This window comes from Equus quagga, chromosome 16 (assembly GCF_021613505.1).
Source record: "Equus quagga isolate Etosha38 chromosome 16, UCLA_HA_Equagga_1.0, whole genome shotgun sequence".
Lineage (NCBI taxonomy): Eukaryota > Metazoa > Chordata > Mammalia > Perissodactyla > Equidae > Equus > Equus quagga.
In genome coordinates, this window is record NC_060282.1 from 47,720,114 (window position 1) to 47,741,457 (window position 21,344).

The window sequence follows — 21,344 nt, forward strand, 5'->3', positions numbered from 1 at the left end:
TTTCTGTGACTTCCTGCTGTGATGGTTCAGCAAGCTGGAGAATTTCTTATGCATTTCCTTGCTTGGTTCCATGAGTTAATGTGATGTTAGAAACGGGAAATAATTGCTATTGCGCATCTGCTTCTCTTAGACTGGTCTTACCTCCAGTCTTTTGTAATCATTATAGTGAACTTTTGCTTCATCTTCTGGAACAACAGTATCAGATTAAAGAATACTTACTGTTTTTGTTTATCCCATAATTTTAACTTTAGCTTAAATTTTTCCTTTTCTTTTTTTCTTTTTTGGTTTTTATTTTGAATTCCCTTCAAGTATTAAAGCTAGTAAGTTTTTAAAATTTTTAATATTACTTCTATCTGGAAGTAAGATTGTTGCTACTAGACCTCTGAAACAGGGCCAAGATATCTTACTAGCCTCCTGAGTTGCTGAAGTAGCTGTGAGGGAGCACTTGTGCTTTGTACTGTAAGAAAGGTTGTGTTATATGCCATGCCTCAGAGATTAATTTATCCTTAATAACTACTTTCATTTCTTTAAGCATAGTAGATTGGAGTCAGTACATTTGGTTATTTAATATATGAAAATAATTTAACTTGCAGATTAAAATTTTCCTAAAGTAGCTTCTAGGTAATCATGCTTATGAAGTAAACTGAAAACTGTTTACTTTAGTTGTTTCCTTACTGATGAAATAAATCTATAGAAGAAAATTGGGGATGAACATCCTTGAAAACATCTTTAGTAAATAGAAGACTGATTAAATAAACTGTGGATCAACTATGCAATGGAATCCTATGATATAGAAAAGAAAAGAGGATACTCCCTGTTTACTGATGTGGAAAAACCTCTCAGTTGTGTTAAGTAAAAAATAAAAATCAAAGTGTATCAGAAAGGAGGAGAAGGTAACACTGTATTTTTTTTGCTGGATCATGCTGCCAAAACTCTAGAAGGATACAAAAAAAAACTAATAAAACCTGAGAATTGGCGTGGCGGTAACAGGAGAAATAGGATAACTAGAGATAAGAATAAGAATATACTTTTCACTGTCTTTAAACATATTTAAAAAAAATTATTGAACAAACATGGATCTTTTTATCTATTGAGAATTAAAAAATAGATTTAAAAATACTAAAGATAAATAAAATTGTTTAAAATTGTGTTTTTTTTTAGATGAACTGCAGTTCATCGACTGGGAGATTGACAGTGACAGGGAAGATATTAGTGAATGTAACGAATTTGAAGATGATGAGAGTGCTGTGGAAATATCGGACTGTGCTTCTTGTGCAAGCAGTCATTCTTTGACAAGTGAAGAGAGGCTATCTGAGCTTCCTAAGGTAAGAACAGATTGTTTCAAAATTTTTCATTCTGTTTATGGTGTTTGTTAATCATAGCCTTTTGGTTGTTTTGTTTTTAATTCCTTCCTCAGGGACAACAGCTTTGACTCTTAGTGGATTCTTTTGTTCCTTGCCTCCTTATCTCTGAATAACATACTTGTAATGTACTTCTAAACAGGGGTAAATATTGAGTTCTCTTCTTACCCATTCCCCACCGCCTGCTACACATTGAACTTTTCCCATCCCTCTGTTCTTCCAGGATAGATATATCATGATTTGTTTAGACTAATATTCAGCATTACATAATTATGAATAAATAATGTTCATAACCAAGGCAAATATTAATTATGATGATTTTTCCTTCATGCTTTTTCATGTTCCTTGGAGTTAATTATTTTGGGCTTTTGTTTGCCTAGTTTTACTTATCGTTAATAAAACTCTAATGATTCACCATTGTTTAGCTCTCCCATTAAGATTTTCAGACGCACCAGCCATTTTATCAGTTTAGTTTTCTTGGAGAACTCTTTTCCATAACTTCCTAGCTACTCCAGTTTGAACTCAGTGTCCTCTCTGCTTTGTGGACCTTGCAACCCTTAGGTCCTATTTCATCATCTTTCTGGGAGTTCCCTTTACTTCTTCCCTACAGGGAGCAACTTCATCCTAGATTCCATGCCTACTTCTTCCTTTATTTTCAGTTTCATATTGATTGAGCACATCTTCCAATAGCTTCCAAGAAAGGATTTATGTAAGATAATTTCTTGAGATTTGGCATTCAGAAGATGCATTTATCACACTTTGATATGTTACTGAAAACTTATATAGAATTTTAGGTTGGCAATAATTTTTCTTCAGAATTTTGAAGGCATTGCTTCACTGTCTTAGTACCAGTGTTGCTGTCAAGAAGCCTGAAGTTATTCTCATTCTTGATCTTTTAAGACTTTTTCATTATCTCTTCTTTTAAGTAGTTTGATTGTAATATGCCTAGGTGTGGTTTTCTGCTTAGAGTTTGTCAGACTTCTTGGTTTTCTGGTGTGTCAGGAGTTCCCATGCCCACCTGTAGGGTCAGTAATTCCCTAGAAAGACCCTCAGAACTTAGCTTATAGTCATACTCATGGCTATGATTTATTACAATTAGATGACACGATGCCAAATCAGCAATCTTCCAAGAGTCCTTTTCCACTAGAAAGTCCTTTTCCACACAGGGCATGCTTAATTTCTCCAGCAGTGAGTTTTGACAACATATGTAAAGTGTTGTCTGCCAGGGGAGCTCATTAGCAGCTCAGTGCCCAGAGTTTTTATTGGGGACTGGTAATGTAGGCACTTTTCTGCCTAGCATGTACCAAAATTTCAGATTTCAAGAAGGAAAACAGGTATTTAGCATAAGCCGTATTGTTGGTACAGTTTAGGGACTTATCATTTAGGGAATGGTGGAACCCTCCTGAAATCTAAGTTGCCAGAGGTAGGCAAGGACCAACATTGTGCAAGCAGGGCTTTCTAAGGATGTTCATTTTAGATCCGCTATGTTACATCTCTTCTTCACATATGGAAAGTTTTTCATCACATTTGCAAAATTTTTTGCCTTTATTCAACATTTTTTTCCCCTTAATTCCCTTTTCCTTTCCTTCTGGGACTCTAATTATATGTATATAAATTAGACTGCTTGATGTTGTATCATGCATCATTGATGCTATATTCACCTTTTTCCCCCTCGCTGTTTCATTTTGATTGGTTTTTATTGCTGTATCTTCAAGATTAATATGCTTTTTTCCTGCAGTGTCCAGTCTGCTGTTAATACTATCCAGTGTATTTGTCATCTGTTTGATATGAATCTTTTTATATTGTCCATGTCTCTCCTGAGCACAGTCATACTTTCTTCTATATTTTGAACAGAGAGAGTATATTTTTAATAGTTGTTTTAATGTTTTTTTAGTAAATCTATTTTCTGTGTGTATTTCTGTTGATTAATATTTCTCTTCATTATAAGTTGCATTTTTCTGCTTCTTTGCACGCCTGGAAACTTTTGAGGGAATACCAGACACTGTGAATTTTATGTTTTATTTGTTGCTGAATTTAAAAAATTTCTTTAAATATTTTGGGGCTTTGTTCTGGGGTTCTGTTACTTGGAAACAGTTAAAATATTTTTGGATGTTGTTTTATGACTTATTAGGTGGGTCCAGGGAAGTGCTCAGTCTTATATCCTACTACTGAAATAAGACCTTCCTGGATATTCTATGTAATGTTCTGGATTAGGAGTTTTTCCAGTCTGGCTGGCAGGAACAACTCCTGTTTCCTGACCCTGTATGAGCACTAGGTACTGATCTTCTAATGCTTCTGGATGGTTCTTTTCCTGGTCTCGGGTAGTTTCTTTATATACACATGCTGATCAGTACTCTGCTGAATACTTGAGGCGAATTATGGGTTCTTTATGTAGCTGTGGCTTTTCTGGCACTCTGTCCTATGAACTCTAGCTAGTTTTGTCTCCCTGGACTCTCTGTTTCTCTGTTTCTTCAACTTAGGGAGCCCACTGGGCTTCATGTCAGTTCCCCTTCCCTACTATGTGCTTTGGAAATTCTCTTGAGAAAGTAAGCTGGGGCAATTGTAGAGCTCAATTCTTTACAGAATTTCAGGGATTAGTGTTCTTCTTGCCTGATGTCCAGTGTGTTGAAAGCCATTGTTTTATGTATTTTGTCTGGTTCTTTTCATACACTGTAGCTCATGAAAAGATGCTCATGATCATTAGTCATTAGGGAGACGTGAATTAAAACTATAATGAGATATCACTTCATACACATTAGGGTGGCTGTTATCTATAAATGGAAAAAAATGTTGAGGATGAGGAGAAATTAGAACCCTTGTGCATTGCTGGTAGCACTATAAAATGGTGCAGCCACTATGGAAAGCAGTTTGGTGGTTTCTCAAAAAGTTAAACATAGAATTACCATATGATCTAGCAATTCTACTTCTGGATATATACCCAAAATAATTGACAGCAGAGACTCAAACAGGTACTGTACTTTGATGTTTATAACAGTATTATTCACGGTGGTCAGATAGTGGAAACAGTGCAAATATCTGTCGACAGATGAATGGATAAACAAAATGTATGTGTGTGTGTGTGTACACACACATAGACACACACAATGGATTATTCTTCAGCCTTAAAAAGGAATGAAATTGTGATACATGGTACAGTATGGATGAACCTGAAAAATGTTATGCTAAGTAAAGTAAGCCAGATACAAATGGACAAACACTATATAATTCCACTCATGCAGTACTCAGAATAGGCAATTTCATAGAGACAGAAAGTAGAATAGAGGTTACCGGGGGCTGAGGAATAAGGGGAGTTATTGTTTAAATGGATATAGAGTTTCTGTTTGGGATGATGAAGAAATTCTAGAAATGGATAGTGGTGGTGGTTGTACAGCAATGTGAATGTATTTAATGCTCTGAGCTGTACACCTAAAAATGGTTAATATGGCAGATTTTTTGTTATGTATAGTTTACCACAGTAAAAAGTGAAAGAAACTATATGTTTTAGAATATTTTTCTACATCTATATTCTATATCTAGAATATTATATATCTAGAATATTTTTGAGGACTTTTTATTGTTGAGACAGTAAAAATGTTTATGAGAGAATGCTAAAAGAAAAAGGCAAAATATCAATCTATATATGCTATAAAAATCTCAATTCAGGGGTCCCACAGAACTGTTGAGAGTCCTGAGACTGCCACCAAAACTGCCATGGAATAAATTATATCTGACCAGACCAGGAAGTGTTGTGCATGACCTAAAAGTTTCTGTTGACCTCTCAGTATATGGACTGGACTAGTAATCCTTTATCTCTAATGAACTTCAGTGTAAAAGAAAAGGCTTCTGGGATAGCATGGTCTGTCTTCCTTCTCATTGTCATGTTGTACTAAAAACATGCTTCCTAAAATTGTTTCTCAATATTAACTTATTATAGTGGTTGCTTTGGTGGCTGAGCTATGTGTTACATCAGGTTGCTGGCTTTTTTTTTTTTTTTTTTTGTGAGGAAGATTGGTCCTGAGCTAACATTTGTTGCCAGTCCTCCTCTTTTTGCTTGAGGAAGATTGTTACTGAGCTAACATCTGTGCTAATCTTCCTCTATTTTGTATGTGGGATGCCACCACAGCATGGCTTGATGAGTAGTGTGCAGGTCCACATCCGTGATCTGAACCTTCGAATCCTGGGCTGTTGAAATGGAGCGCATGAACTTAACCACCATGCCACTGGGCCAGCCCCATTCTTGGCTTTTTAAAGCACCTCATTTCTGTTGTGACAGGTCAGATTCCTGTGCATGGCTTCATATCACAAGTTACTTGTCTTTATAATTTTTAAGTTTTATCTGATAATCAAGAGCAGGTTCTGTACTGATAAGATAAAACATTCAATAGTTAGTTTCATGAATTCCTTTTTCTTGTTTTGAATAGAAAGAATGATGGGTTTGTCCTCATCGTAGGTTATTGCCATCACTGAATTTAATATTTAGCATTTTACTCTTAATTGTCAGAAATTTTAATTTTGTTATTAGGAAATATCAGTTTCTTAGAACTTTTAATTTTTTTCTTGGCTTGTTTTTTGGGGAAATATTCTGTGAACCAAGGATGTATTTATTCTTTGAAACCTACTGTAAATAACTACAACTGTAAGAAAGACTATAATGCTGCATGGGTAGAAATGCTGGGTGGTTGACTGGGCTCACTAGCTAACTGAGAAACTCTTGCACACAGGTTTTGTAGTCCTTGCAATTCAGATTCATACCTTGTTAAAATTACAAATTACATTATGACACAGGCTTTTCAGGATAGCTCTTGAATAATAAAATGTATAGTTATAAGAAGTGAATGGCAAGCCTGCTTAGTTCTCCAAAATGTAAACAGCATATCTCTGGGTGGTAGGATTATTGGGGAATTTTATTTTCTTTTTTGTTATATTTATTTTAGAATTAAAAAAAACACAAAGGAAAGCATAGCTTTCCCTCAAAGGAGAAAAAGAGAGAAATAAATCACATATGTTGAACGTATACTGGGCCTTATATTGTACTAGTTGCTTTAGGTACGTGTATTAGTTCATTTGAGCTATAACAAAAATACCATGGACTGAGTGGCTTAAGCAACAGAAATTTATTTCTCACAGTTTTGGAGGATGGCAAGTTCCATGATCTAGGTGCTGGCGAATGTGGTGTCTGGTGAGGGCACGCTTCCTGGTTCATAGAAGGTCCTCTTCTCACTGTGTCCTCGTATGATGGAAACGGTAAGGGAATTTTCTGGTCCCATTCACGGGGGCTCCACTCAAAGGCCCTACCTACAAATAACCATCACAGTGGGGGTTAGATTTCAACATAAGAAATTTGAGGGGATTAGATTTCAACTAATGATTAGTTTTCAACATTCAGTTTATAGCAGTGCATTTTCCATTTGAGCCTTAAAACAATTTTGTGAGGTAGATGTTGTTATGCCCAATTTTTAGACAAAGAAACTGTTAGAAAAGATATGTGACTGTGAGCTAGTTACTTACATAGTAAACAAGGCAATTGTGATTGAAACCTTGCCACAGAAGTATTCAGATGTTGATTGAATGCCTCCAGATCTCCTTTGATTGCTTTCTTATATTGGAAGAAGCATGCAAATGGGCAGAACTTTGAAAGATAGGGTCATAGAAAAGAGAAGACATTGGCTTGCTTCGTATTTAAAAAATTCAAGACTTCCTCCATGTAGTTCCTCATCAAGTACACCTGTTTTTCTTAATAAACTTGTATATTAAAGCGTAACATATTACATTGTCATTGAAAAGTGACTGAAAAAATGGATTTGTCCAAGCAAACTTTGAGAGGCATTCCTATAATGTAGGAAAGATCCTTTTGGATTTGTGGTCTGCCTAATCACAGTGGTGTTCTCTGGGGCCTTAACTTCTGTCTCCTTTTCTTTCTTTCTCTTCCTCGTATAAAAGATTCAATTTTCCTTATTTTCTTCTCAAGCTATGTTCTCTTCCAGATACTGATAACTGTTAAATCTCTTTCTAACCTGGTTGCTGTCGTGAATTCCATATGGGTTTCCAGCTGCCGAATGACATCTTTGTATGGATTTCCTAAAGTTACTGTAAGTCTAGGGGTCCCAAGCCATATCGTTTCTTTTCCTTCAAAGCCAAGCTCATTCTCTTTGTGTATTTTTGGTCTTAGTTAATGACTTTTCTTTTTCACTGTCTGGTTCTATTTCATTACCAGGTAATGCACATTTGGACTCTAAACTACAGCATCCCCACTACTTCTCCCTGAAATTACACCCTTTCACCTGTTGTCTGTATTGTTTCAGTTGCTTTGTAATTAATTTCTTGCCTTATGTATTTTTATTAGATTTATCTTAATAAAAATTATGACCTTATTGAAATACTTTTTATTTTTTAAAGATTGGCACTTGAGCTAACAACTGTTGCCAGTCTTTTTTTCTTTTTTTTCTGCTTTTTCTCCCCCAATCCCCCCAGTACATAGTTGTATATTTTTTAGTTGTAGGTCCTTCTAGTTGTGGCTGTGGGATGCCTTCTCAGCATGGCCTAACGAGTGGTGCCATGTCCACGCCCAGGATCTGAACCAGCGAAACCCTGGGATGCCAAAATGGAGCATGCGAACTTAACCACTTGGCCATGGGGCCAGCCCCTATTGAAATACTTTTGATGGTTTCCCATTTCCTGAAAATCAAGGTCCATATAACTTAACTTTTACAGTTTAGCCCCAGCCCCTTAAAGTGAATGAGGCAGAATATACACTGTATGGTTCTATTTATATAAAATTCTAAAAAATACAAATGATTCTATAGTGACAGAAAGAAGGTTAGTGGTTGACTAGGGATGAGGGTGGAGAGGAGGGATGGATTACACTGGGACATGAGGAAAGTTCTGAGGGTGATGGAAATGTTTATTATCTTAATTGTGGTGATAATTTCACAGGAGTGTACACATGCCAAAACTGATCAAACTGAACACTTTGAATATGTGTAGTTTAGTGTGCTTAAGTAATATACGTCAATAAAATTGATAAAGTTTTGAAAGTACAAGAAAGATGTAGGTCTATGTGCTTATGAAATAATCTTCAAAATACCTTGTTAAATGACAAAAACAGGATATAGAATAATTGTGTAGAAAAAATGGAAAGAATATGCGTTAATATGGATTATCTCTGGAATCGTAGGAAAGTATTTTTACTGTATAACAGTGTATGCTATTTTGAATTTTGAACCAAGTACATATATTGCTTACATTAAAAATGCCTTTTCAAAGGACATTTTACAGTAATATCAAGAATATATTGAGAACTTCTACAAACCAGTAAGGAAAAGACAAATAGCCAATAGAAAATCAGGTGAAGAATAGGAAAGGGAAACCTGAATGACTAATAAGCATGTGAAAAGATGCTCAGTCTCACTAGTAGTATGGGAAGTGCAAATTAAAAATGAGATATCACGTATTCGTCAGATTATAAAAACAAAAGTCTGACAATGCCTGATGTCAGGAATATAGATCAGTAGGAATAGTTGCTGTGGGAATGTAAATTGGTAGAGCCATTTTGTAATTTGGTAAGTTCTAGTAAAGCTGAAGATGTTCATACTTCATTGACCCCACAGTTGTACTCTGAGATAAATATTTTTGATTTTTTCAAAATGTGGCTTATGACCCATTAGTGGGTACTATAATTGATTCAATGACTTTTAAAAACATAGTGGAATAAAAATAGCATTGTAATGAATGGCAGTTAGTAAGAGTATTTTTTGTGAAAGTTTAAATTTGATTAGATTAATTAGCATATGTGTGTTGGATCATGATATGAAATGTATTTTTTACTGTAGTTTTTGACCAAAAAAATTTGAAAGCCTCTGCTCAGAGGAATTTTCACACATGTCCAGGAGGAGATATATCTATAAAATTCATTGTAGCATTGTTTACAATGAATGGTTAGAATGTTTACAGTGAATGAGGCAGAATATACACTGTACGGTTCTATTTATATAAAATTCTAAAAAATGCAAATGACTCTATAGTGACAGAAATTTCCGTTGTTTACAAGAGAAAAAACTTTGGAGAGTAACCTAATGTGCAAATTGTGGTGTATTTATGTAGTAGAGATCTATAGTTATAATCATGGATAATACTGAGGAAATGAAGTAAGCCAGTTTGCTGAAGGATATGTACAATTTGATACTACATTATATGAAGTTTGTAAATATGCAAAACAATAGTACGTATTGATAATGAACAACCTTGGAGAAGAGGAAGGTTTTCTCTAGACACATTTTTCACATTGCTGAGAGAATGTCAGGTTATATCATTATTCCCTACAGTGCAGTTGTGGAAATGTGCTCTCAGATCTTGTGTTGCAAGGAACATAGTTGATTGATGGCCCCAACTGCCATCCTTCAGGATCCACCGTTGTGTTTGTACTGGGACCGTGTTTCCCATGGGCTGGTCCCAAGCATTGACTAAATAGGCCAGGGTTGTGAGACACACTCACACAGAATCACTCTAGGGGTGATCTTGAATTGAAGACTAGCTATTGGACTGCCCAAAATTTCCTGTAGCTGCACTACAGTCTGAGACTCTTCCTACCACATTATCCTTCCTTCTCTTTCATAGTTGTTAGAACTACATTGTGGTCTTAAAGCTCTCCTTGACTCGTGCTTTCTCTGCTTTATCTTTCACAGGTGATTTCACCAATAAATCTCTTCTATAGCTGATGTTTGGCATCTGCCTCTCAAGAGACTTTAACTCATATACCTTCTTACCTTCTGCACAGTATCTTGCAGTCACATCAGCACTTCTTTCCTACTGCTTCCTTATACTAACACCTAAAACCATTTTCTTCTCTTTATTCAATATTTTAAGTAGGTTGAAAAAAGTAAAATAGATGATCTTCAGTTTTTGTAGACTTGCCTCTGTTCGTAGTTTATTGTTTGTCTTTGAATTTCCATAGAAGCATGCCCTGAAAACATCTCCTGGTATTGAAGTGAGCTTGGGAAGGGACAGCAGCCAATCAAGGGATGAGAATCAAGCAAGTTACCATTATGAGCACCTGGAGCTTAATACTTCTGGAAAACTCTGGGAGGCTTATAATTATCCCACCAGGGGGTCAAGGAAGCTGAGGTATTTATACACAGATCCCTTCATTCATTGGTTGTGGATTGCTCCTTGGTGGAGCTGGGGGATGAGAGTATTTCCTACTTCTTACAGAGGTGGGGAAAATAGGTTCCAGCAGCCATAAAAAGCCTTGAGGCAAAGCAATGGAGGTTCTGGAAGTTGGAAATAGAACCAGCATCACTGAGGACAAAGGGGAGGAGATGGGAGTAGGGCATCAACAGGGTCAGCTACAGTGTTTAAATGAGCCAAGTACATTGAATAATGCTGGAGGAGGAATATTTATACCATAATTAGGAATTTCGTAACTATTGTTTAGCTCTCCAGAAATAAGACCTCCCTTATATAACTCATGAGGCTGTTACTTTTTGCTTCTGGTGTGTGTTTGGTGAGTGGATACTTACTCAGCAGGAGAAACATACTTTGACTCAGTGGGAAGCATTGATTATAATTCAGGTCTATCTTGAATGCTTTGCCCAGGGTGGAGTGAGGAATGTTATTGAAGTAGGAAATAGTCTTGGCCTGTAAGCATGATTCTGTCTGTTCTCTGGAGCAGAGTTCTAGTAGTGCTTATGTAAAGGCACCTTAACTCATAATAACAGCAGCAGCTAACATGAGTGCTTCCTCGTTGTGGGGCACTCTTCTAAGTGCTTTGCTATATACGTTTGCTTATTTAAACCTCAACAATAACTCTGTGAAGTAGGCGCTATTATTATCATCATCCCTCTTCTCCAGATGAGAATTCTGAGGCACAGAGAGATTAAGTAATTTTCCCATAGTTATAAAGTAGTAAGTGACTAAGCCAGGATTCTAATTCAGATACACTGACTTCTAAGTTGTGGTCCTGGCCGTTTTTTTTATAGTGTCAATAACAGTAATAGCAATAAAAACATAATAACAACACAGTAACCCTGAGTTCTTACTATGTGTGAGGCACTTTGCTTAAGTGCTGATCACGTGAGGTAGATGTTATTATTAACCCCATTTTATAAATAGGGGAATGGAGACATAGCTAGTAAATGATATACTGCAGTTCTGACTTGGATAGTCTGATCCCAGATTCTTTTAATTACTTCTGTTGTATTCCTTGATGTATAGCGTAACTGCATACTCAACCACTTGGAGGAAGAGCCTGATAGAAATCAAAGACCATAGCAATAACTTCTCTTTGTGATGTTGATTTTTGGGACATTCAACAAATATAGTTGATTATAGATGTGACTTTCCATATTGTTCAGCATTGCTGTTTGGATTTTCATAATTTATTTTATCAACGTCTTCTAAGAACCATTCCTGTAGAGGGCAGCAGAGACACAGCAGTGAGTTCTCATGACCTACATTTTTCCGGAAATGTGAAGGAAATTGGATTTAGGTGAGCTTTGTTATGTAATTCTCCTGTACTTTATGTAATGACTTCCATGTAAATACAGGCTAATAGACGTAGTAAATATCAGATTACCCAAGTGAGGTTCAGGCTTTTATTAAAGGTGTGCAACAGAAGCTGCATGGCACAAATAAAAGATCTGAAAGTAGTTCATGTAATTTTAAAGATAGAAAGCAAATGTGATTTTCAATTTGAAGTACAGATTCATTGTTCTGAAATAGGTGGTTTCTTTGTACTATTAACAGTAAAGGTAGAACAGATGATGCAATATCTCATAGAAGATGGAGTATGGAAAAGTTTTAACAATGAGAATAAACAAAATTGTGTATTACATGGGAAGATATTGTAACCCTTTAGAAAGTGATCTGGCAAATTTAGAAAGTATTTCTAAATTTAATGAGCATGTATATAATTTTATCTTTGTTTATTTTTACTTATTTGTGTTTATGTAGAATCTTGAAATGCATTTAATTTCACTTTTAATCAATTCTAATGGTGAGTTAGAATAAAATGATATGACAAAATATGTAATAATTATAAATGTCTAAGAACTGTCCATTGTACACATCATATATAGAATTGAAGGAATTTAGTGATAATGATGAAAAGCGTGCATTTTAGAAACCCTCTCTCAAATATAATTTGGTTTATATAAAAATGGACAAAATTTAATACTTTAAGAAGTCTGGAGTTTTTAGTCATGCTTTTTGTTTGATTATATTTTAAAGATTTTGTTATGGAAACATTTGCACTTAAGAAAAAATCCATATTCCAGGGTCTTCTCATGGTAAAAAAGGATCGACGTTAGAAGTTGTATTGATGAGTATGTATTTTTGTTGTTGTTATTTTACATTATAATTTGTGTGCACGATTTGTATGTTTATGATCGCATAATATTATAGCAGATTTTGGCTTTTATTCTCTTTATGAAAGTTAGCATATGCCAATATCATTTGTCGCATCTGTTTCAGAACCTACATGCTTATTTTTCCAACATCTCCCTTCTTAATTTGCTAAATGTTAGCTTATGAGATACCAGGACAGGGACTTTATCAATTTTTCTTCATATAAATCTTTCTCCTCTTTTACTGTCTTCCTGTCGTCCCATTTCCTTTCATTCCCTTCTTTCTTCTCTTTCCTTTCATTTCCCAAATACTTGTGTTTTCTGATATAAGAAGTAGAAGAGAAAAAGTACTGCTATAGGAAATATTGTTACGATTGTGTAATATTATAAAGTAATGATGTAGGTCATGACAAGTGTGACTTTTATAGTCCTCTAGTTTTCTAATTTTAAAAATAATTCTAAGGAGTTACACTTTCAGTAATGAGTACCATGGTCAGACTACCATGTGTTAGACTACCTTTCTTACAAATAATGACAAATTTTGGACAGAATATTAAAATATACTAAATATATAGTAACTATATTCATATAAAAATGTAAAATGATATAAAAATGTTTAAGGCAGAGTAGAAGGACACACAGCAGGCATAAACTGGAGAATGCTGACATTTAGAAGATGAGAATGGCAAAAGGTGAGTTTTTTCATTTTTCACAGCTCTTTGCCTGTGGGCAGGCCTCTGTCAATAACTTGGATAGAACTCACAGCACAGAGTTGCAGCGGGGGGCTGTAGGAGCTAGAAAGTTACAGAGTATGATCTCATAGTAGAAGGTGCTCCAAATTATGCAGATAAATTTTACAGGCTAAAAGAACTAAACAGATTTTACCTGCTGTCCACCACAAGGGAGAAAGAGTTTGGAGAGAATACAGCCAAGTTAACTGCCCAGTAAGCAAAAAGTAAATACTCTTCAGAAGAACATAGTAGAATACAGGGTCTAAAAATATATGACTCAGAGTGTCTAGGATGCAATCCATGTTTGTTAGACACAAATACATACAAACCTAGAAAATTGTGCATTATACTTAAGTGAAAAGGCAATTGAGATGGGTCGTGATCTGACTCATATTAGATTAGCAGCTGTTGTAACTCTGCTCAGGGACGTAAAGGAAAATATGCACATAATGAATGCACAGACCATAAAACCTCAATAGAAAAGTAGAAACTAGAGAAGAGAGCCAAATGAAAATTCTATAATTAAATGTACACCTAAAATAAAAAGTTTATTAGATAGGATTTCAGAAGATTAGGAGAAGATAGAAGAGTCAGTAAACTTGATAGATCTAGAAGTATAGGAGAGGAAATTGGGGCAAATATTTTTGAACAGATAATGGTGAAAATTTCCCAAAATTGGTGAAAGGCATAAATTTACATATTCAAGAAGCTCACTGAACTCCGAACAAGATAAATACAAGAAAATCAAATTTAGGCATATTATCATCAAGCTGTTGACAAATGATAGATAAGGAAAAAATTTTGAAAGCACCCTGAGAAATGATACAATAACAAAGGATAGCTGACTACTTATCAGAAACAGTGCAGACCGGGAGGCCATAGAACACCTTTAAAGTGCTGTAAAAACAAAAGTCAACCCAGAATTCTTTAAGTAATGAAAATATCCTTCAAGAATGCAGGCAAAATGAAGACATTTTCGAATAAACAAAAGTTAAAAAATTTCATTGCAGAAGATCTGCACTATAAGAAAAGGTAAAGGAAGTTCTTCAGGCTGAAGGGAAGTGATACTAGATGAAAACTAAGATCTTCAGGTTTGAGTGAAGAGCACTGCAATTGGTAAATATGTGGGTAAATTAAAAAGTCTCCCTCCCCCATTAACAAAAATTAAGCCTGACAATTTAAAGCAAAAATTATAACATGGTGTGGCATTTATGGCATATGTAGATGGAATTTGACAGCTCTAGAATAAAAGATAGGGCTAGGTAGATGGAATTACGTGCTTTACTAGGTTCTTATTTTGTGTGAAGTGGTAGAATATAGCTCTAAGTTCACTGTGAAAAGTTAAAGATGTATATTATAATTCCTAGATCAAACACTTAAAAAAGAAAAACAAATACAAAGAGGTATAGCTAACGAACAACAGAGAAATCAAAATAGAATTCTAACATATATTCAGAAAATCTAAAAGAAGGTATAAAGGGACAAAACAGAGGAATATAAACAGATGGGATGAAAGGAAAACAAGTAACAAAATTATAGACCTAGATTAACCCTATCAGCAAGGACATTAAGTGAAAATAGACTAAGTATTTTACTTAAAAGGTAGAGATTGAAACATTGGTAAAATGCAAGACTTCCCTATCTTCTGTCCACCAGAGATGTGTTTTAAATATAATGACACAGATAGTTTGAAAATAAATGCATGGAAAAAGATGTAGCATCAAATAGCAAGTATAAAAAAAGTTGGAATGATTATATAAATATTGGTTGATTTCCGTCAGTAATATTGTAGATAAGGAAGGGCATTTCGTAGTTACAAAACTCATCAGGAAGACATATCAATTATAAATTTGTCTGTACTTAAGATCTAGAATTGTGGGTAGAAATTTTAATACCACTTTGTCTATAACTTGTAGAAAATCTAGACAGAAAAATCAGTTAGTACATAAAAGGTCTGAGAAGCAGTATCAACCACCTTGACCTAATTGACATTTGTAGAATATCACATGCAGCTAGAATACAATAGAATACACATTCTATTCAAGTGCACTTGATATACATACCAAGAGAAGTCATATATTGGGCTGTAAAACCTGTCTCAGTAAATTTCAAAAGATTGAAATCCTGAACAGTATATTCTCTAACCATAATAGAATTTAAAGTAGAAATCAATATAGTAAGATATCAAGGAAAAATCCAAATATTTGGAAATTAAACAACATAATTCTCCCTAGTTGATCTATAAATTTAATGCAATCGAAATCGTCATTTCTTTTTTACTGACATCTTTTAAAGTTGGTAGCACAATCCTCATTTTACTACTTTAAGTAACTCTAAGCTTCCATTAATTGCAAAAGATCAGGTCCAAACTGGCAATAATAAGGGTTTTTCTATTTATTTCAAGTGATATGCACTTCACTTGATGCAACTTTTTTTTTTTAAATTGAGATACACTTGACATATAACATTATATTAGTTTCAGGTGTATAACGTAATGATTTGATATTTGTATATATTGTGAAATGATCCCAAGTCCTAGTTAACATCCATCAGCATGCATAGTTATAAAATTTTTTTTCCTTGTGTTGAGGACTTTGAAGATCTACTCTGTTTGCAACTTTCAAATATCCTATAGAGTATTATTAACTATAGTCACCATGTTGTAATTACAGCCTCATGACTTAATTATTTTATAGCTGGAAGTTTATACCTTTTGGACCCCCTTCACTCATTTTTCCCACCTCCCACAATCACCACTCGTCCTCTGTATCTATGAGCTTGGTTTTTGTTGTTGTTGTTTTTGTTTTTAAAATTCCACATATAAGTGAGATTCTATGGTATTTGTCTTTCTCTGTGTAACTTATTTCACTTAACATAACGCCCTCAAGATCCACTTATGTTGTGGCAAATGGCAAGATTAGATTCTTTTTTAGGCTGAATAGTATTCCATTATATATATAGATAAAGAAGACATGATATATATATCACAGACAGTTAGATTGTTTCCATATTGTGGCTATTGAAAATAATGCTTCAATGAACATGGGAGTGCATACATCTTTTAGAATTAGTGTTTTCATTTTCTTTGGATAAATACTCAGAAATGGAATTACTGGACTACATGGTAGTTTTATTTTTAATTTTTTGAAGAAACTTCATGCTGTTTTCTCTAGTGCCTTCACCAATTTACATTCCCACCAACAGTACACAAAGGTTCTCTTTTCTCTGCATTCTTGCTAACACATTTCTTGTCTATTTGATAATAGCCATTCTAACAGGTGTGAGGTGATAATCTCATTGTGGTTTTGACTTTCATTCCCCTGATGATCAGTGATATTGAGCTTCTTTTCCTGTACCTGTTGGCCATGTGTATGTCTTCTTTGGAAAAATGTCTATTTAGATCCTCTACCCATTTTTTAATTGGACCGGTTTTTTTTGCTGTTGAGTTATATGAGTACTTTATATATTTTGTATATTATCCCTTTATCAGATATATGATTTGTAAATATAGTCTCCCATTCAGTAGGTTGCCTTTTTATTTTGTTGATTTTCTTTGCTGTGCAGAAGCTCTTTAGTTTGATGTAATTCCACTGTTTATTTTTGCTTTTGTGGCCTTTGTTTTTGTAGTCAGATCCAAAAACTTATCACCAAAACCACTGTCAGGGAGGTCCATGAGAATGAAATATCTGGATATTTATTTGTGGCTTGTTCAATTTCTTTCATCAATGTCTTATAGTTTTCAGTTTGCAGATGTTTCACCTCCTTGGTTAAATTTATTGCTAGGTATTTTACTCTTTTTGATGGAGTTGTAAATGGGATTGTTTTCTTAATTTCTCTGTTTGATAGTTTGTTGTTAGTATGTAGAATTGCAGTAGATTTTTGGATGTTGATTTTTGTATCCTAGAACTTTACTGAATTCATTTATTCTAACAGTTTTTCATCAAGTCTTGATCCTTTTTTATGTACAATATGTCATCTGCAAATAGGAACAGTTTTCCTTCTTCCTTTCCAATTTGGATGCCTTTCTTTTTCTTGCCTAATTTCTCTGGCTAGGACTTCCAGTACTATGTTGAAGAAAAGTGGCAAGATTGCGCATCCTTGTCTTGTTTGTGATCTTAGAAGAAAAGCTTTCAGCTTTTCACTGTTGAGTAGGATGTTAGTGGTGGGCTTGTCATGTACAGCCTTTATTATGTTCAGGTACATTCGCTCTATACCTGCTTTGTTGAGAGTTTTTATCATAAATGGATGTTGAATTCTGTCAAATGAGAGTTCTGCATCTATCGAGATTATCATATGATTTTTATCCTTCATTTTGTTAATGTGGTGTATCATGTTGATTGATGTGCAGATGTTGAACCATCCTTGCATCCTGTGAAATAAAGCCCACTTTATTATAGCATATGATCCTTTTAATGTATTGTTAAATTTGGTTTGCTAATATTTTGTTAAAATTTTTGCATCTATGTTCATCAGGGATGCTGACATGTAATTTTCTTGTGTTGTCCTTGGCTGATGTTGGTATCAGGGTAATGTTGGCCTTGAAAAATAAGTTTAGAAGTGTTCCCTCCTCTTCTGTTTTTTGAAAGACTTTGAGAAGGATTGGTATTAATTCTTATATGAATGTTTGGTAGAATTCATCAGTGAAGCCACTGGTCCTAGACTTTTGTTTGTTGGGAGGTTTTTATTACTGATTCAATCTCCTTGCTGTAATCAGTCTGTTCAGATTTTCTGTTTTTTCATGATTCATTCTTGTAAGACTGTATGTTTCTAGGAATTTATCTATTTGTTCTAGGTTGTCCAATTTGTTGGTTTATAATTGTTCATAGTAGTCTTTTATGATCCTTTGTATTTTGTGGTATCAGTTGTGTCTCTGCCATCATTTCTGATTTTATTTATCTGAGTTCTTTCCCTTTTTTCCTTGGTGAGCCCTCTTAAAGATTTGTCAGTTTTGTTTATCTTTGCAAAGAACAAGCTCTTAGTTTCCTTGATCTTTTCTATTGTCTAGATGGATCATAGATCTAAATGTAAAAGCTAAAACCATAAACCTTCTAGAACAAAAAAGTAGGGAATAGGCAAAGCTTTCTTTGACAGGGTACAAAAAGCAGGAAGTGTAGGGAAAAAAAACTATAAATTAAGCTTCATCAAAATAAAAAAATTTCTGCTTTTTGCAAGACACCATTAAGAGATAGAGAAAATAATAGCAAAATGTGTTGTAAAGGACTTGCATCCAGACTTTAGAGAACCCCTACAGCAATAAAAGGATAACTCAGTTAATTGGGGGAAGATCATAACAGACACTTCATAAATGATGCTTTATGAACGGCCAGTGAATATGTCAAACTTCAACATATGAATTTTGGGGGGACACGTTTTAGCCAGTAACAGTATTATAAAGAGATATTTAAAAATTAAATGGAAAACTGGTTTTTTTAAGGAAGAAAATGAATTTTATTTTAGAGTGTTAAATTGAGAATGTACAGGGAGTGGTTGATGTCACTTGGAATTTGGGAGAGCACACTGGGTTGATGTTGATTTAGAGAGTAGTTGTTTAGCGGTACTATATTAAAATTAAAGCAACATAAGGAAATATCTTTTTCTCTTTGCTTTGAATCTGCATTTCTGGGGCAAGAAGAATAAAATAGTAGTATACATAAGTGTAAGAATTCTTAGAAAGTATGAAGAAACGAGCCCACAAGAGAAATTAGAAGAGTAAGATTTGTTTCTCATGGACTAATTTCAGTAGTTTGGTCACAGTTTATTTTTCCTTTTTCAAATGCCAGAAATTTTAAAACATAATTTGCAATGAAATTTTTTTTCAGGTTATAAATATTTTGGCAAGGATTTACCTAAAATAGTCTGCTGATCCAAACCAGCTTTTTGAGTTTCACAGCCATAGAGACATCTAAAGGTGCTCTAGAAAATCTTCCCCGATTTTTCTTCCCTGGCTGCTGGAACTACAACAGCTGTGACACAGGCATCTGGGATTTGTATTTTTGCCTTGAGAATGGAGGACTCTGCCAGTCTTGGGTCCCCTGATACCCTAATGTGGGAACACTGTCTCCTCTTTGTGCTTTTCTCCCGGACACCTCTGAGACATGTAGGTTGTTGAACTTTTCATGGCTCTCAGCTCTGTTTCAGCGGTTATCCAAGGAGAAGAAAGAAGGCTTCTAGTAGAACTAAAATTGATAATAAGATAATGGTTAAACAACTTTACTATCTCTATTCTTTTGACTGTTCCTTTGTCTTTTCACAAAAGAATCAAGTCAACATCCACACAGTTTCTTTTATACAGTAGCGAAAAGTACAACTGTTTACTTTCCATTTAATTGAATGAATGTACTCTTTTCCAATGGTCAGCATTTAGATACACATTTAAGAACTGGTCCCAGGCTCACCAGTTATAGCCTAGAAAGACTAACTTAGCTGACTGTTTATCCTAAGGACAATCAGATTATGGATTTTCTTTTCTTAAACATACTAGATTTTTCAGGTGTTGTCTCCTAATAGGGCTGGAGAGGGCTACCTGTTACGGCATTTTAAAGGAGGAGATTCTTGGGACTGGCCTGGTGGTGTAGTGGTTAAGTTTGTGTGCTCCTCTTCGGCAGCCCAGAGTGCATGGGTTTGGATCCTGGGTGTGGACCTACCCCACTGCTCATCAAGACATGCTGTGGTGGCATCCCAGAAACAAAATGGAGGGAGATAGGCACAGATGTTAGCTCAAGGCTAATCTTCCTCCCCAAAAAGAGGAAGATTGGCAACAGATACCCCACTGCTCATCAAGACATGCTGTGGTGGCATCCTAGAAACAAAATGGAGGGAGATAGGCACAGATGTTAGTTCAAGGCTAATCTTCCTCCCCAAAAAGAGGAAGATTGGCAACAGATATTAGCTCAGGGCCAATCTTCCTCACCAAAATAATTAATTAAATTAAATAAACATAAAGGAAGAGATTCTGGGGCTCTGCCACTGTTACTGTAGTTTAAAAATAGTCCCTTCCAGAGAGAACTGGAGAAAATAATCACTGAGGAGATTAAGTAGGAGGTGACAAGAAGTTCCAGAGTCAAAGAAAGAAGTCAGGGCAGAGTGAGTAGAGGTAATCACTAATGAGATATGGGAGGCCCATTAACACTAATGCCCCCTTCTGTATTTGAAATTATTCTACTCTTTGAAGTTCTTTTCAAGAAACCCTATGTGTGCCCCTTCATGTGGAAAGTCCTCTGATGTCATATCATTTAATCCGAATTAGAAGGCAGCAGGTTTATTTGTAAGGTTTTGCACTTAATCTGATTAAATGGTGAAAACCATTATCTTATAATCTTGTGCTTTTAGTGGTTAGCACTCCAGTTACTACTGATTTTCTTTAAAATATAATTAAAATAATGCACTGGGGTCAAGGAGATGATTATATTTGTGTCAAGTAAAAGTATGTGAATTGTTTAATATACCAAAATGATAAGTAAATATGAAAAAGTGCATTAGAGTAGTACTTTAATTACTAAAGTCACTTATCTCACCAAGGAGATGGTACAGAGCACTAGCCATAAGTAACAGTCAGTTAAGGAAGAGCACTAGTGTGAGAGGTTATCTGTTCTTTTTTTTCCTTACTCTTTTGTGACCATACATTTTAATATATTGCTAAATTGATACACTTTGATTGCTGTGTTTCTCTCTTTTAATGGATGTCTGTCCACTAGTTGTCCAAAGAAACTTACTTAACTATTATCCTTGCCACATACACTTCCCTAGCAACATGCTATTGCTTACCACATCTCTCAATTTACTTTTTTTTTTTAAGAAAAGGTATTTTATCGAGGTGAAATTCACATAGCATGAAATTAACTTTGTAAAGTAAATAATTCAGTGGCACTTAGTACATTCACATGTTGTGCAACCACCACCTATATCTCATTCCA

At 34.8% G+C, this 21,344-nt stretch overlaps 1 protein-coding gene across 8 annotated transcripts in view; it reads left to right on the forward strand.

Moving 5' to 3' along the window:
• SPIDR (scaffold protein involved in DNA repair) overlaps nucleotides 1–21,344 on the forward strand; it is a 466,088-nt gene that overhangs the window by 48,072 nt on the left and 396,672 nt on the right. For all 8 annotated transcript variants that reach the window (XM_046641898.1, XM_046641893.1, XM_046641895.1 and 5 more), the window contains one exon: nucleotides 1,162–1,325. In XM_046641898.1, the coding sequence (XP_046497854.1) occupies nucleotides 1,162–1,325 (164 nt within the window). The remainder of the gene's footprint in view (nucleotides 1–1,161; nucleotides 1,326–21,344) is intronic.